The 12,025-nt window shown below is 35.4% G+C and overlaps 2 protein-coding genes across 2 annotated transcripts in view; one reads left to right on the top strand and one right to left on the bottom strand.

The window, feature by feature from the left end:
• The window catches only part of STAG2 (stromal antigen 2), a 142,758-nt gene that overhangs the window by 95,534 nt on the left and 35,199 nt on the right, over window positions 1–12,025 (top strand). Inside the window, exons 13-21 of the mRNA XM_037727480.1 lie at window positions 952–1,063; window positions 5,035–5,152; window positions 5,585–5,688; window positions 6,875–6,967; window positions 7,085–7,174; window positions 7,818–8,021; window positions 9,846–9,916; window positions 10,140–10,227; window positions 10,322–10,402. Coding sequence (XP_037583408.1) covers window positions 952–1,063; window positions 5,035–5,152; window positions 5,585–5,688; window positions 6,875–6,967; window positions 7,085–7,174; window positions 7,818–8,021; window positions 9,846–9,916; window positions 10,140–10,227; window positions 10,322–10,402 — 961 coding nt within the window. The remainder of the gene's footprint in view (window positions 1–951; window positions 1,064–5,034; window positions 5,153–5,584; window positions 5,689–6,874; window positions 6,968–7,084; window positions 7,175–7,817; window positions 8,022–9,845; window positions 9,917–10,139; window positions 10,228–10,321; window positions 10,403–12,025) is intronic.
• LOC108281834 (zinc finger CCHC-type and RNA-binding motif-containing protein 1) lies at window positions 2,458–3,551 on the bottom strand. The gene has a single exon (XM_017497541.1). It carries the CDS (start codon window positions 3,418–3,420, stop codon window positions 2,878–2,880), a length of 543 nt encoding a protein of 180 aa, XP_017353030.1. The 5' UTR covers window positions 3,421–3,551; the 3' UTR covers window positions 2,458–2,877.

Here is a 12,025-nt window from a genome sequence, read left to right on the forward strand (position 1 = left end):
CCCTCTCTGTTGCCCAGGCAGGAGTGTGCAGTGGTGTGATCTCAGGTCACTGTACCCAACCTGTGCCTCCCAGGTTCAAGTGTTGCTTGTGCCTCAGCCTCCCGACCAGCTGGGACTACAGGCTGTATTTAGTCTTAAACTTATTTTTCCTTTGCTTTAGAAAATATTAAAAGGCTCTTCAAGTACTTAATATAGTTTGACATAAGAATCCCAAGAATTCTACAATCTCTTTACTTTTATGATCCTATTTAACATTCAGATTAGGAAGTATGAGTAGAAGTGTGAATATCTGATCACAGAAAACACTCAAAGATTGTTATACAATGGATTTCAAAGAGACCATTTTGAGCTACATAGATTAAACTTTTCTTGTTCCTTTGATTTTATTAAAATGCCTGTTTGGGGTACAGCAATTACTAGAAAGAGTAGGTGGTATAAAACATTTACACTGCAGTTTTCTATTCATTGCTGTTTAGTATTAATTCTCTTGTTGTTTATGGGGAAAATGGCCATGCTATCCATAGTAAAAGGACAGTAAGTTGGGATAATTTTGCAAGAAGAAAAGAAGGAAAGTATGTGTTTAATTTTCAAGATGAATATGTATCATAGATTTTTTTTAGCATAAATGGTGTAGCTTTGTCATTGTACTACTTTTATGAAAGTTGACAGTTATATAAAATACAATAAGATTTTTAAAAAGAAATAATTTATAACTCAGTACAATTAACTTGAGAAGTTAGTTTAAAAGGACTTAGAATTACCATCAAACATGAAATGGAATGGGTTTATAGCAGTTACTTCTGTGGTATGCCAAAATGTTGGATGATATTGTACCTATCCAGTCCTCCTTTACTCCTTTGTTAGATCCTTAAATATGAAATCCACACAGTTAATTTTTTTTGATTAGGAAATACCTGTTGTTGTAAAAAAAATATTTTACTTTTTTCACAGGCTCTTCAGTCGTAGAGATCCAGAGGAGGATGGAATGATGAAAAGAAGAGGAAGACAAGGTCCAAATGCCAACCTTGTTAAGACATTGGTTTTTTTCTTTCTAGAAAGTGAGGTTAGTTGATAGTATTTATTTTATACTTAGGTTCAAAAAATTTTGGAAAAGGGGTTAAAATGAGGTACATTAAAAAGAAATATTGTGTGTAGCACAGTACATTGTGACTAAAATGGAGCTCTACCCACTCCACAAATTTTTGAAATATGCTTTCTAATTTTAGTAAGATGTTCAAACAGTAGGATTTATGTATAATGCTGAGAATATTAATTTTAGAGTTCAAAATCCTGATTGGCAGTTGAGCTACTCTGCTTACTATTTGTGTGACCTTAGGTTTAGCTACTTACTCTTTCTAAGCATCAGTTTGCTAGTCAAAAGATGGGTAATCTGAAACAATCTGTAATCTGCATAAAACTTAACATAGACCTAGAACATTGTAAGATCTCAAATGTAGTACCTGCCATTTAAATTGTAGATGTGGACTTAAACTAGTCTCCCTAAAGTTGGAAACCTATCTGTTAGCCAGATATTGAGAGGACTCAAAATTTATTTTTGGTATTCGTATTATATATTATTTAATTAGTGATCGGGCCTTTTAATTTTCTAGTTATTTCTGTATTTGGGCATATAATTGATTCTTTATTCTTCAGGATTTTCTACATTATGCAGTCAGTTCATTTGCAAATAAAGTTAATTTTCCTTTTCCTTTCCAACATTTTTTCCATTTTTTTTCTTGCCTTATTGAATTGGCTAAGACTTTCAGTAGACCGTTGAGTAGGGCCAGTTGCGGTGGCTTACGCCTGTAATCCCACTGCTTTTGGAGGCTAAGGTGGGTGGATCACGTGAGGCCAGGAGTTTGAGAACAGCCTGGCCAACATGGGAAAAACCTCATCTCTACAAAAAATACAAAAATTAGCCAGGCTTGGTGGTGCATGCCTGTAATCTCAGCTACTTAGGGGGCTGAGGCACAAGAATCCCTTGACCCCAGAAGGCAGAAGTTGCAGTGAGTCAGGGTCATGCTACTGCACTCCAGCCTGGGTGAGGAGCAAGATTCTGTCTTAAAAAAAAAAAAAAAAAAAAAAAAAAATTGACTAAAGTGGTGAGAGTAGACATTTTTGGATTGCTCCTGATCTTATGGGAAGAGTGTCCAATATTTCGACATTAATTACATTGTTAGCTATAGGTGTTTTATAGATATTTATAATCAGATTGAGGATGTTTCCTTTTATCCTTTCTTTGCTGAAAATTTCTAACATGAATGGAAATTGAATTCTGTAAAAAGCTTCTGCATTCCTTGAGATGATTGTTTTATTTTTATCCTTTATTATGTTAATGCGTTGAGTTATGTTGAATGACTTCTTAAATGTTGAATCAACCTGCTTGTTCATGATGTTATTCTTTTTATATATTGCTGGATTCAGTTTGCAAATTTTTTATTTGATTTGATTGACTGATTTTTTTTTTTTTTTTAAGGACAAAATTCTCTTGGAAAGTTTATTAACATAAGTAACAATAAATCATTCAACTTTTCGGTCTTCAGGAAGTTTTTAAGGATTGAATTTCAGAAGTCCTCATGTAAACAGATCAGATATGAATAAAGCCCTTATGATGAACTTTTCAAATAAATTTTTAAAATATCTTTTTTCTTAAGATGATAATAGTATTAACATGATAGTATTAACTTTTCTTATTTTTATTAAAATTAGCTCTTCAGGATTATTACTAACAAATCTTGATTTTTATTACTGTGCTAGGGTAAGATTTTAATCACTAAGTTCTTCCTCATCACTGAAATAGGTGCTTTTCTTTATCCTTGGGCATCTTGAATCATCTAATGTTGAGGGGCCTCCTGCACTGGGTTTCCATTTTTTTTGTTATTCTTCAATTTTGGCTTGCTGGAATGCTATGGCCTGACTGAGGCTGTCAAGAGCAGGATCCTCCCCTTCATCTTCACTTTCTTCTACTTCCTCAATTTCTTCTTCTGGCTCAGGAGCTTTCTTTTTTTTCTTTTTTTCTTTCTTCTTTGGCGGTTCACGTTCTCCAGGCATATTTTTCGGACAGGCATAACTTAAGTGTCCACTTTCCCCACATTCATAACACTTAGATTTATCAAAGTAGTTTCGCCTTCGGATGAACTCAGCTGCTCTTCCATTGTCAATAGCAATGCTTGCTTTTATCACTCTACCAAATAACTGTTTGTTGTTTATTGCCCTGGTACAGTTTTGTGCAGAGTCTTTATCCAAAAATAAAATAAATGCAACCCCTTTACTCCTCCTGGTATCTTTATCTTTCATTATGGTAACCTTTACAACTTTGCCATATTTGGAAAATATCCGGTACAAGTCATTGTTTGTCAGGGAAAAAGGCAAGTTGGATACATACACTGTGCTCTTACTTGGAGCCAATCCACCACTCATTTCTTTAGGTGGGGCGGGCCTGGGAGACCAGAAGAGTGCGAGCCCTCAGCTCAGCTGGGGCTCAACCCCGACTCTTGGTAGCCACTCGCAGCGGCCTAGGCATCACGAGTCCTGGGAGGGGTCAAGCGCGGAAACCGACTGATTATTTTTTTAAGAGACAGTTTTGCTCTGTCAATCAGCGTGAAGTGCAATGGTGTAATCATATTTCATTGCAGCCTTGAACTTCTGGGCTCAATTGATCCTCTTGCCTCAGCCTCCCTAGTAGCTCCAACTACGACTGTGTGCCATCACACCCAGCTAGTTTATTTTATTAGAGTTTTGTAGACAGTTGGGGGGTCTTTCTGTGTCCCAGGCTGGTCTTCAACTCTTGGCCCCAAGTAATCCTCCCTCCTTGGCCTCCCAAAGTGCTGGGATCACAGGTATGAGTCATGGCACCTGGCCTAGTTTGCCAATTTTTGAGGATATTCCCTCTATGTTCATAAAGGATTTAGGTTTATATTTTTTATTACTTGTAATTTCTTTGACAGATTTTTGTATCATGATTATGATACCCCTCATCCCGCCAAATGAGTCGGGGAAACAGTAGGGTGTTCCCCGCTCCCTGAGATGAAGTCTCACTCTCTTGCCCAGGCTGGAGTGCAGTGGTGTGATCTCAGCTCACTGCCAACTGTGCCTTCCAAGTTCAAGAGATTTTCCTGCCTTAGCCTCCAGAGTAGCTGAGATTACAGGCGCGTGCCACCAAGCCTGGCTAATTTTTGTATTTTTAGTAAAGAAGTGGTTTCACCATGTTGGCCAGGCTGGTCTCGAACTCCTAACCTCAGGTGGTCTGCCTGCCTCGGCCTCCCAAAGTGCTGGAATTACAGGGTGTGAGTCACCACACCCAGCCAACAGTAGGATCTTTTAAACTTCACGTAATGAAGAGAATGTTCTGCTTATTTATATATTGAATTGACAGACATGCATTTTGTATTTTAATTAACCATTATCACTTCCATTCAGTTAAAATAAATTCTTAGCATACCTGAGAATTGAGAGTAGTTAACTGATGTAATATTAGGTCCAAATAAGCAGTAAGTATGCATATAATCTCTTTATAACGTACTTTCCAGAACTGGTGCAGTGGCTCATGCCTATAATCACAGCACTTTGGGAGACTGAGGTGGGTGGATCACCTGAGGTCAGGAGTTTGAGACCAGCCTGGCCAACATGGTGAAACCTCATTTCTACTAAAAATACATAAATTAGCTGGGCATGGTAGTGCATGCCTGTAGTCCCAGCTACTTGGGAGGCCAAGGCAGGAGAATCACTTGAATCTGGAAGGCAGAGGTTACAGTGAACCGAGATTGCACCCATTTCATAACAGCCTGGGTGACAGAGCAAGACTCCGCCTTAATGTTTTAATTATTATTAAAAATGTTTAATGATGCTACCTAACAAGTCTTTCTTAGAGCGAGCAAACTAAGGCGGTTTCTTCTCCGTCCTTTCATCTGTTTGACATCAAAAAATAGATAGCTGTTTTAGAGTTTGTATGTGGTGCCAATAAAGCTTCCATTCTTTTGAGTTAAGGCTAGTATGCTCTTTGTCTAAGACCATATTGCTCTTTTCAAATTTTAGTTACATGAGCACGCAGCATACCTTGTGGATAGCATGTGGGACTGTGCAACTGAGCTGCTCAAAGACTGGGAATGTATGAATAGCTTGTTGTTGGAAGAGCCACTTAGTGGAGAGGAAGGTAAGGATGTTTAATTAAGATATTTTTGTTTAGACAGTTTTGTAAGTAGTTTTTTACTGATTTCATTTGTTTATCCTTTTAATTTTAAGATAATTGGATAGAAAATCTGACTTTGTGCATAGTTTTGTTTTCATATACATAAATATTATGCTATGTAAGAAGATGTAATTGCTGTCAACATGCTTTATTTTTTTGTATCTGAGTTCTTACTTTCTTTACCCAAATGTATGGATCTGTGGTGGATAGATTTGGAATGCTGAGGGATTTAGGAAGGTTATCTTTTCTGTGATGTAGTAATGGGATTTTCTTTAGTACCTTAGGTCAGATTCTGTTTACAGGCAGAAGAAACTGTTATGTAATAATTACAAGTGCCATATAGAGAGAAGAAATAGGCTGTTTCTTTCTGACTTTTTTTTTTTTTTTTTTTTTTAGCACTAACAGATAGGCAAGAGAGTGCTCTGATTGAAATAATGCTTTGTACTATTAGACAAGCAGCTGAATGTCATCCTCCCGTGGGAAGAGGGACAGGAAAAAGGGTATGCCAATCAATGTATTTTCAATATTCTAAACTCTATTTCTCCTTTTTCAGTATCTTTTTAAATATTTCATTTTAACCATGAAACAACATTCTAAAATTTTGTTTTTCAGAAGACCTTTGCTTATAAATGTGTTAGAAGTAAATTTTAAAGCATTAGCTATTTGAGAAATTTGAGTTCTTTACAGATACTTCTTTAGTTACTGCAAGAGATACGATTAACAGTCCTTGCCTTCATGACTGAATGTAGTGTGCACAATTTGGAATGGTGCAGTTATATGTTTTATTTATAGATTTGCTATCATTTTCTTCTAAAATAAAGTTAGAAATAAAAGTGGAGCTAATTTTTTATTAAAATAGGGAAATTTTAATGCATTATTATAAAGTTTACATGAATTTGCATTTTATATCAACAGGCTTTTTCAAACTTTTGACTAACGCACAAAAATACATTTTTATATTGTGATCTATTACATGTGAATATATTTGTGTTTGTATATAACTGAAACAAAATTTTATCGAAGACACTGAATGTGATACTTTCTATATTTTCTGTTTCTGTTTTTAAAAAATTTCTGTTTCTTGTTAATTGCTGATAGCAATTTAGTGTTTTGAATTTGTAACTTACGTGTCATGTACCACAGTCTAGAGTAAGCAGAAATGCTGATCAATTCCAATATATATATATATATATATATATATATATATATATATATATATTTTTTTTTATTTTACTTTTTTTTAAGACGGGTTTTCACCATGTTGGTCAGGCTGGTCTTGAACTCTTGACCTCGTGATCCACCCGCCTCGGCCTCCCAAAGTGCTGGGATTACAGGCGTGAGCCACCATGCCTGGCCTCAATTCCAGTATTTTATATATAAGCTCCTAAGCTATATTTTCTATTTTTAACTGATTCTTCTATCATCCAAACATAGAATTGGTTAGTCTTATTGGATATTGATTTTCCCTCTAGGACTATCCAAATTTTTTTGTTATTTCAGATGGCTTTGTGTTTTTATCATATGTAGTTACTCTCTTTTGTGTTACTTTTAGGGATAATGTTTTATAGTGAAATTTTTGTGTCCATCTTTTAAAGTTTTAGTAATCATTTCGTATGTTTTAACTAAAACTTGAACATTTAACAGTTAGTGGGCTTAATAAATATAAAAGCCTTTGTGCTACTTTAGGTGCTTACAGCAAAGGAGAAGAAGACTCAGTTGGATGACAGGACGAAGATCACTGAGCTTTTTGCTGTGGCCCTTCCTCAGTTATTAGCAAAAGTAAGTTTGTGTCAATATCATAGTGTTACTAAAGAAATCACAGTTTTTTTCTAAGTGACTCACAGAATATTATAATGCTTATTGTGATCTTTTCAACATGATCTTTCTATTTCACAGTACTCTGTAGATGCAGAAAAGGTGACTAACTTGTTGCAGTTGCCTCAGTACTTTGATTTGGAAATATATACCACTGGACGATTAGAAAAGGTAAGATTATTTTGTGTAAAAAAAGAAAAAAACCTTAAAAATTGTTTAGCTCATTTCATCATAGAGTTTGTATTTCTTAAAATTTGTTTTTGGAACATATTTTAAGAAAGGAAACCTATAGCTTAGGTCTTCCGTATTTTAGATTAGTTTGACTTAAAGAATGGTGGTAATGACGCTTCCCTTTGCTTCATACCCACAACTGTACCTTCATTCTTAGCTATTATGTTACTATATCACTGACCACTTATGGAGACTGGGGGTGGATAACTAGATAATAACAATTAGATGAGATTGGGTGCATTCAGGGTGGTATGGCCATAGATGATAATAACAATTATAAGACAGGATCAGCTAATATTTATTGAAGACTTTTGCTATGTTCTATGAATTATTGTAAGCTCTTTATATAAACATTCTCATCACAGCCCTGTGAGGTAGATAATATTACTTCCCTTAAAGTTGAGGAATAAGTATGGCTGGATCAGTATATTTATTTATGATTAGAAAAGTGCCTTAAAATGTATGCCCCGTGTTACAGAGTTACTGTATTTGAAAATTTTCTCCCTGGTGATACGGTGATGTAGTCACTTTATACCTATTGTATATACCTTAGTTTTAATGAAAAAATGTTATTATTTTGCAGCATTTGGATGCCTTATTGCGACAGATCCGGAATATTGTAGAGAAGCACACAGATACAGATGTTTTGGAAGCATGTTCTAAAACTTACCATGCACTCTGTAATGAAGAGTTCACAATCTTCAACAGAGTAGATATTTCAAGAAGTCAACTGATAGATGAATTGGCGGATAAATTTAACCGGCTTCTTGAAGATTTTCTGCAAGAGGTATATATTATAAGTATTACAAGTATTTTGTCAGTTGAGATCCTCTATTTCAGTAAGCTACTTAGTCGCCCAAGTGTTAGTCCTAGTGATAGTCTTTAGCAGTGTTTTGAAACAATGTTCAGGCTTTTCATTCTGTGACTCATTGGGCTACTCCTCCACCAAAATAGGAAAGTGGTAAGAATCTGTGACTTAGATAAGGGGAAAGCGAAATTAACATCTTTTTTGTTTTGAGAAATGATCTGGACAGTTAGTTACCTGGTGTTCATTGAACCAGGGCTGTTAAGAAATAGGGTGTTACTGGAACAGAAAAGGAGAGCTAGATTTAGAGTAGGTAGCCTGAAAAAGTAGAGTATTTCTCAGTGTTTTGGCAGTGTAGGTTAGGGAAGGACATTACGTATTTTGTTTGTTTGTTTGTTCGAGGCGGAGTCTTGCTCTGTTGCCCAGCCTGGAATGCAATGGTGCCATCTCAGCTCACTGTAGCCCCTGCCTCTCAGGTTCACACTATTCTCCTGCCTCAGTCTCCCAGGTAGCTGGGACTATAGGCATGCGCCACTGTAATGGGCTAATTATTGTGTTTTTAGTAGACAGGGTTTTGCCATGTTGGCTAGACTGGTCTTGAATTCCTGACCCCAGGTGATCCACGTGCCTTGGGCTCCCACAGTGCTGGATTACAGGGGTGAGCCACTGTGCCTGGCCTGGTTTTTGATATTATAAAACTTTAATAAATTACTGTTATAGCCACTGCTACTTTTGGAGTGTCCTGTGTTCTCTTGTATTTCCAAAGAGGCTTAGTGCATAGCACTTAAATGCACTTGTATTTTTATTGTGATTGTTATTTTTTCCAGAAATATATATTTACATTAAATTTTTTTGAATAAAATAAAAATTCATAATTGTCAGATTAATGCCATTAACCTTTTAAACATCAGTTTTATTGTTAATGCTGTAAAATCATATAGACTTTGTAATTTCTAGTTTTCTTGTTTTATTAATTACTCATTTAACTTTTATTTAGTGTATATCATTATTCCTGCCTTATTAAGTTTTACTAATTGGAGGTTTGTGCAAATATGTTGATGTACGATTATTACATTCTCAGTTAAAAATTTTAATGGCTCTACTCATGGCTGAATATGATTGTGATTAGGACAAAATAATTTAAAATCAAGCAATGGTTAATTAAATTTAATTACTTTGTAGAAGAATTACAGTTTAAAAACAAGTGCTTTTTTGAGAGAACTAGAGTTCAACACAGTAGAGTCAATAGTGTGTAAGCAATTTAGTTTCCTGGAGTAAGACTGGTAAAAGTTTTCAAAACTTAAGTTATCCTAAGTTGAAAAGTATATTAACAAATGTTGCTAACCAAGTAGGACCAGCATATATAGTCATTATTCAGAGGTTTTTCCCTATTTATTTGTTATTAGTGTCATATATCTTTATGATGATATATGTTTAAGGTACTTAGGTTTTGTCCTTTAGGTATTGTCTTTCTGATCTTGTCATTTAAGTATTTTATTGTCCTAGGGCATTTATTTCTGTGAAAAAATAGGTGCCTTTATAGTTTTGTGTCAAGTTTACTTAAAAGAAAAAGAAGAATATCATTTTCATTTTTTCTCTTGGTTATATTGTTCCTGTGGTAACAAACTTGTGTTAACTCATTACCCCAGTTATATTGCCTTAAATTTCGCCAGATCTGGGTATTGAATGACAAGGTCATTTGTGGGTTTTGTTGTGTTAGTTTTTATTTTTCAAGGTAATAGTAACATTTTGATAGCCTAGAATTTTTCACTTTAATGGTTCTTAATGTGTAATTAATATTCATAGGGTGAAGAACCTGATGAAGATGATGCATATCAGGTATTGTCAACATTGAAGAGGATTACTGCTTTTCATAAGTAAGTTGACTTTTGAAGTTTTTGTTTTCTTAAAACTGTAGAAATGAACTTGCATGTATTATGGGTTATAATGTTAATTTCAAAGCTAATTTGTTGTTGTTGTTGTAGGGGCATTTTTAAGTTTACTGTATTTACTGCATTCCGTTAATACTCAAGTCCAAAACAGTTGTCGTTAGGCTTAGCTGTTTAATAAAACTTAATGGTTTTTTTTTTCCTTTTATAGTGCCCATGACCTTTCAAAGTGGGATTTATTTGCTTGTAATTACAAACTCTTGAAAACTGGAATTGAAAATGGAGACATGCCTGAGCAGGTTTTTATTTATTTATTATTTATACGTTTAACTTTGAAAAGTGAAGTCTTGTGACTTTTAAATTTTAACTATATCCATTTGATTCTTTTTACAGATTGTTATTCACGCACTGCAGTGTACTCACTATGTAATCCTTTGGCAACTTGCTAAGATAACTGAAAGCAGCTCTACAAAGGTTTGTGGTAGTTCAGTAGTGTTTTTATGTGACTAAATGTCATTTAACAGTTTTCAGCAAACTTACATATTTAATGAGATCCATTATTTCAGTGAAATGTTGCTTAATTAAAAGTTGTTCGCATTTTAAGGTGGCATGATCTGTGGTTTTCTGTATTCTCAAAGTTGGTGACCAAGAGCCTTTGAAACAGATATAAGTATTAGATTACATAAATTGAAGATAATAAACCAACTGCCTCTAGATCTTCTTATGCCCTGGTATTGTTTTGGGATCACCTTATTCATATTCAGGATCTCTCTAGTGATATTTCAAATTCGTGATCAATCATTTTCTGATTGAATATATGATGTGCCAGTGCCAGCTAATTGTACATATAGAGCTTTTAAAGCCTTACCCATAATGGTAATCCTTAGTGTGTTTAGTAATTGAACTAAACAGCACTACCTTTTCCATTTGTAAATTGGAAGCTTAAACATTGTATTTGTAATACTGGATATTGCCTTAAATATTGTTTGGGCTCATTTTTAAAAATATCCAGCAGTTTCTGAGAGTTTTGCAGTTTGTTGTCTGTAGACGTTTTCTTCAAAAAGGAATCCTCTTGATATTAAGTTTGTGTTGCCTAAACCCACAGATTAATGTTAAATGCGTAGAATTTCTCTGGGCTTTTAAGATGCTATTAACATCCACAAATGGATTTTTCCTCTTGAAAAATCAGTATAGTGTTGTTAACATTATGCACTTTTTTTTTTTTTTTTTTTCCCTTTGAGGCAGAGTCTTGCTCTGCCATCCAGGCTGGAGTGTGATGGTGCAGTCTTGGTTCAGTGCAACTTCTGACTCCTGGGCTCAAGCATTTCTTGTGCCTCAGCCCCCTGAGTAGCTGGGACTGCAGTCATGCACCTCCAAACCCACTAATTTTTGCATTTTTAGTAGAGATAGGTTTCACCATGTTGGCCAGGCTTGTCTTGAACTCCTGGCCTCAACTGAACCGCCCACTTTGGCCTTCCAAAGTGCTGGGATTATAAGCATGAGCCACTGTGCCCCGCCCATTGTGTACTTTTTATCAAACAGTTAGGAAAAAGTTTATTTAAGTAAATGTTAAACTTATAGTAGGAACGGTGACTATATTGGCATACATGTTGCTTATCTATGCTGAAAGCTAAAAAACTGGAAAAAAAGGCCGTATTTTTAGTAGAGGAAAGGGGTGAATAGAACATTATTTGTGGTACGCCGGGTGCAGTGACTGACGCCTGTAATCCCAGCACTTTGGGAGGCTGAGGAGGGTTGCTCACCTGAGGTCAGGAGTTTGAGACCAGCCTGACCAACATGGTGAAACCTTGTCTCCACTAAAAATACAAAAGCTAGCTGGGTATGGTGGCATGCACCTGTAATCTCAGCTACTCAGGATGTTGAGGCAGGAGAATTACTGCCTCAACCTGGCAGGCAGAGGTTGCAATGAACCGAAACCATGCCACTGCACTTCAGTGTGGGTGACAGAACAAGACTCCATCTCAAAAAAGAAGAAAATTCAAAAGTTAGAGACATTTTAACATTTCGAGTAATACCGCAAAATAGATGTTTTCCATTCTGAGTTTTTTTTTTTTTTTTTTTTGAGACGGAGTTTCG

The sequence above is a fragment of the Cebus imitator genome, unplaced genomic scaffold (genome assembly GCF_001604975.1).
Source record: "Cebus imitator isolate Cc_AM_T3 unplaced genomic scaffold, Cebus_imitator-1.0 Scaffold232, whole genome shotgun sequence".
In the NCBI taxonomy this organism is placed as follows: domain Eukaryota; kingdom Metazoa; phylum Chordata; class Mammalia; order Primates; family Cebidae; genus Cebus; species Cebus imitator.

Coding starts and splice junctions, on each gene's coding strand:
- LOC108281834 (XM_017497541.1), bottom strand. CDS start 3,420: ATGAGTGGTGGATTGGCTCCAAGTAAGAGCACAGTGTATGTATCCAAC.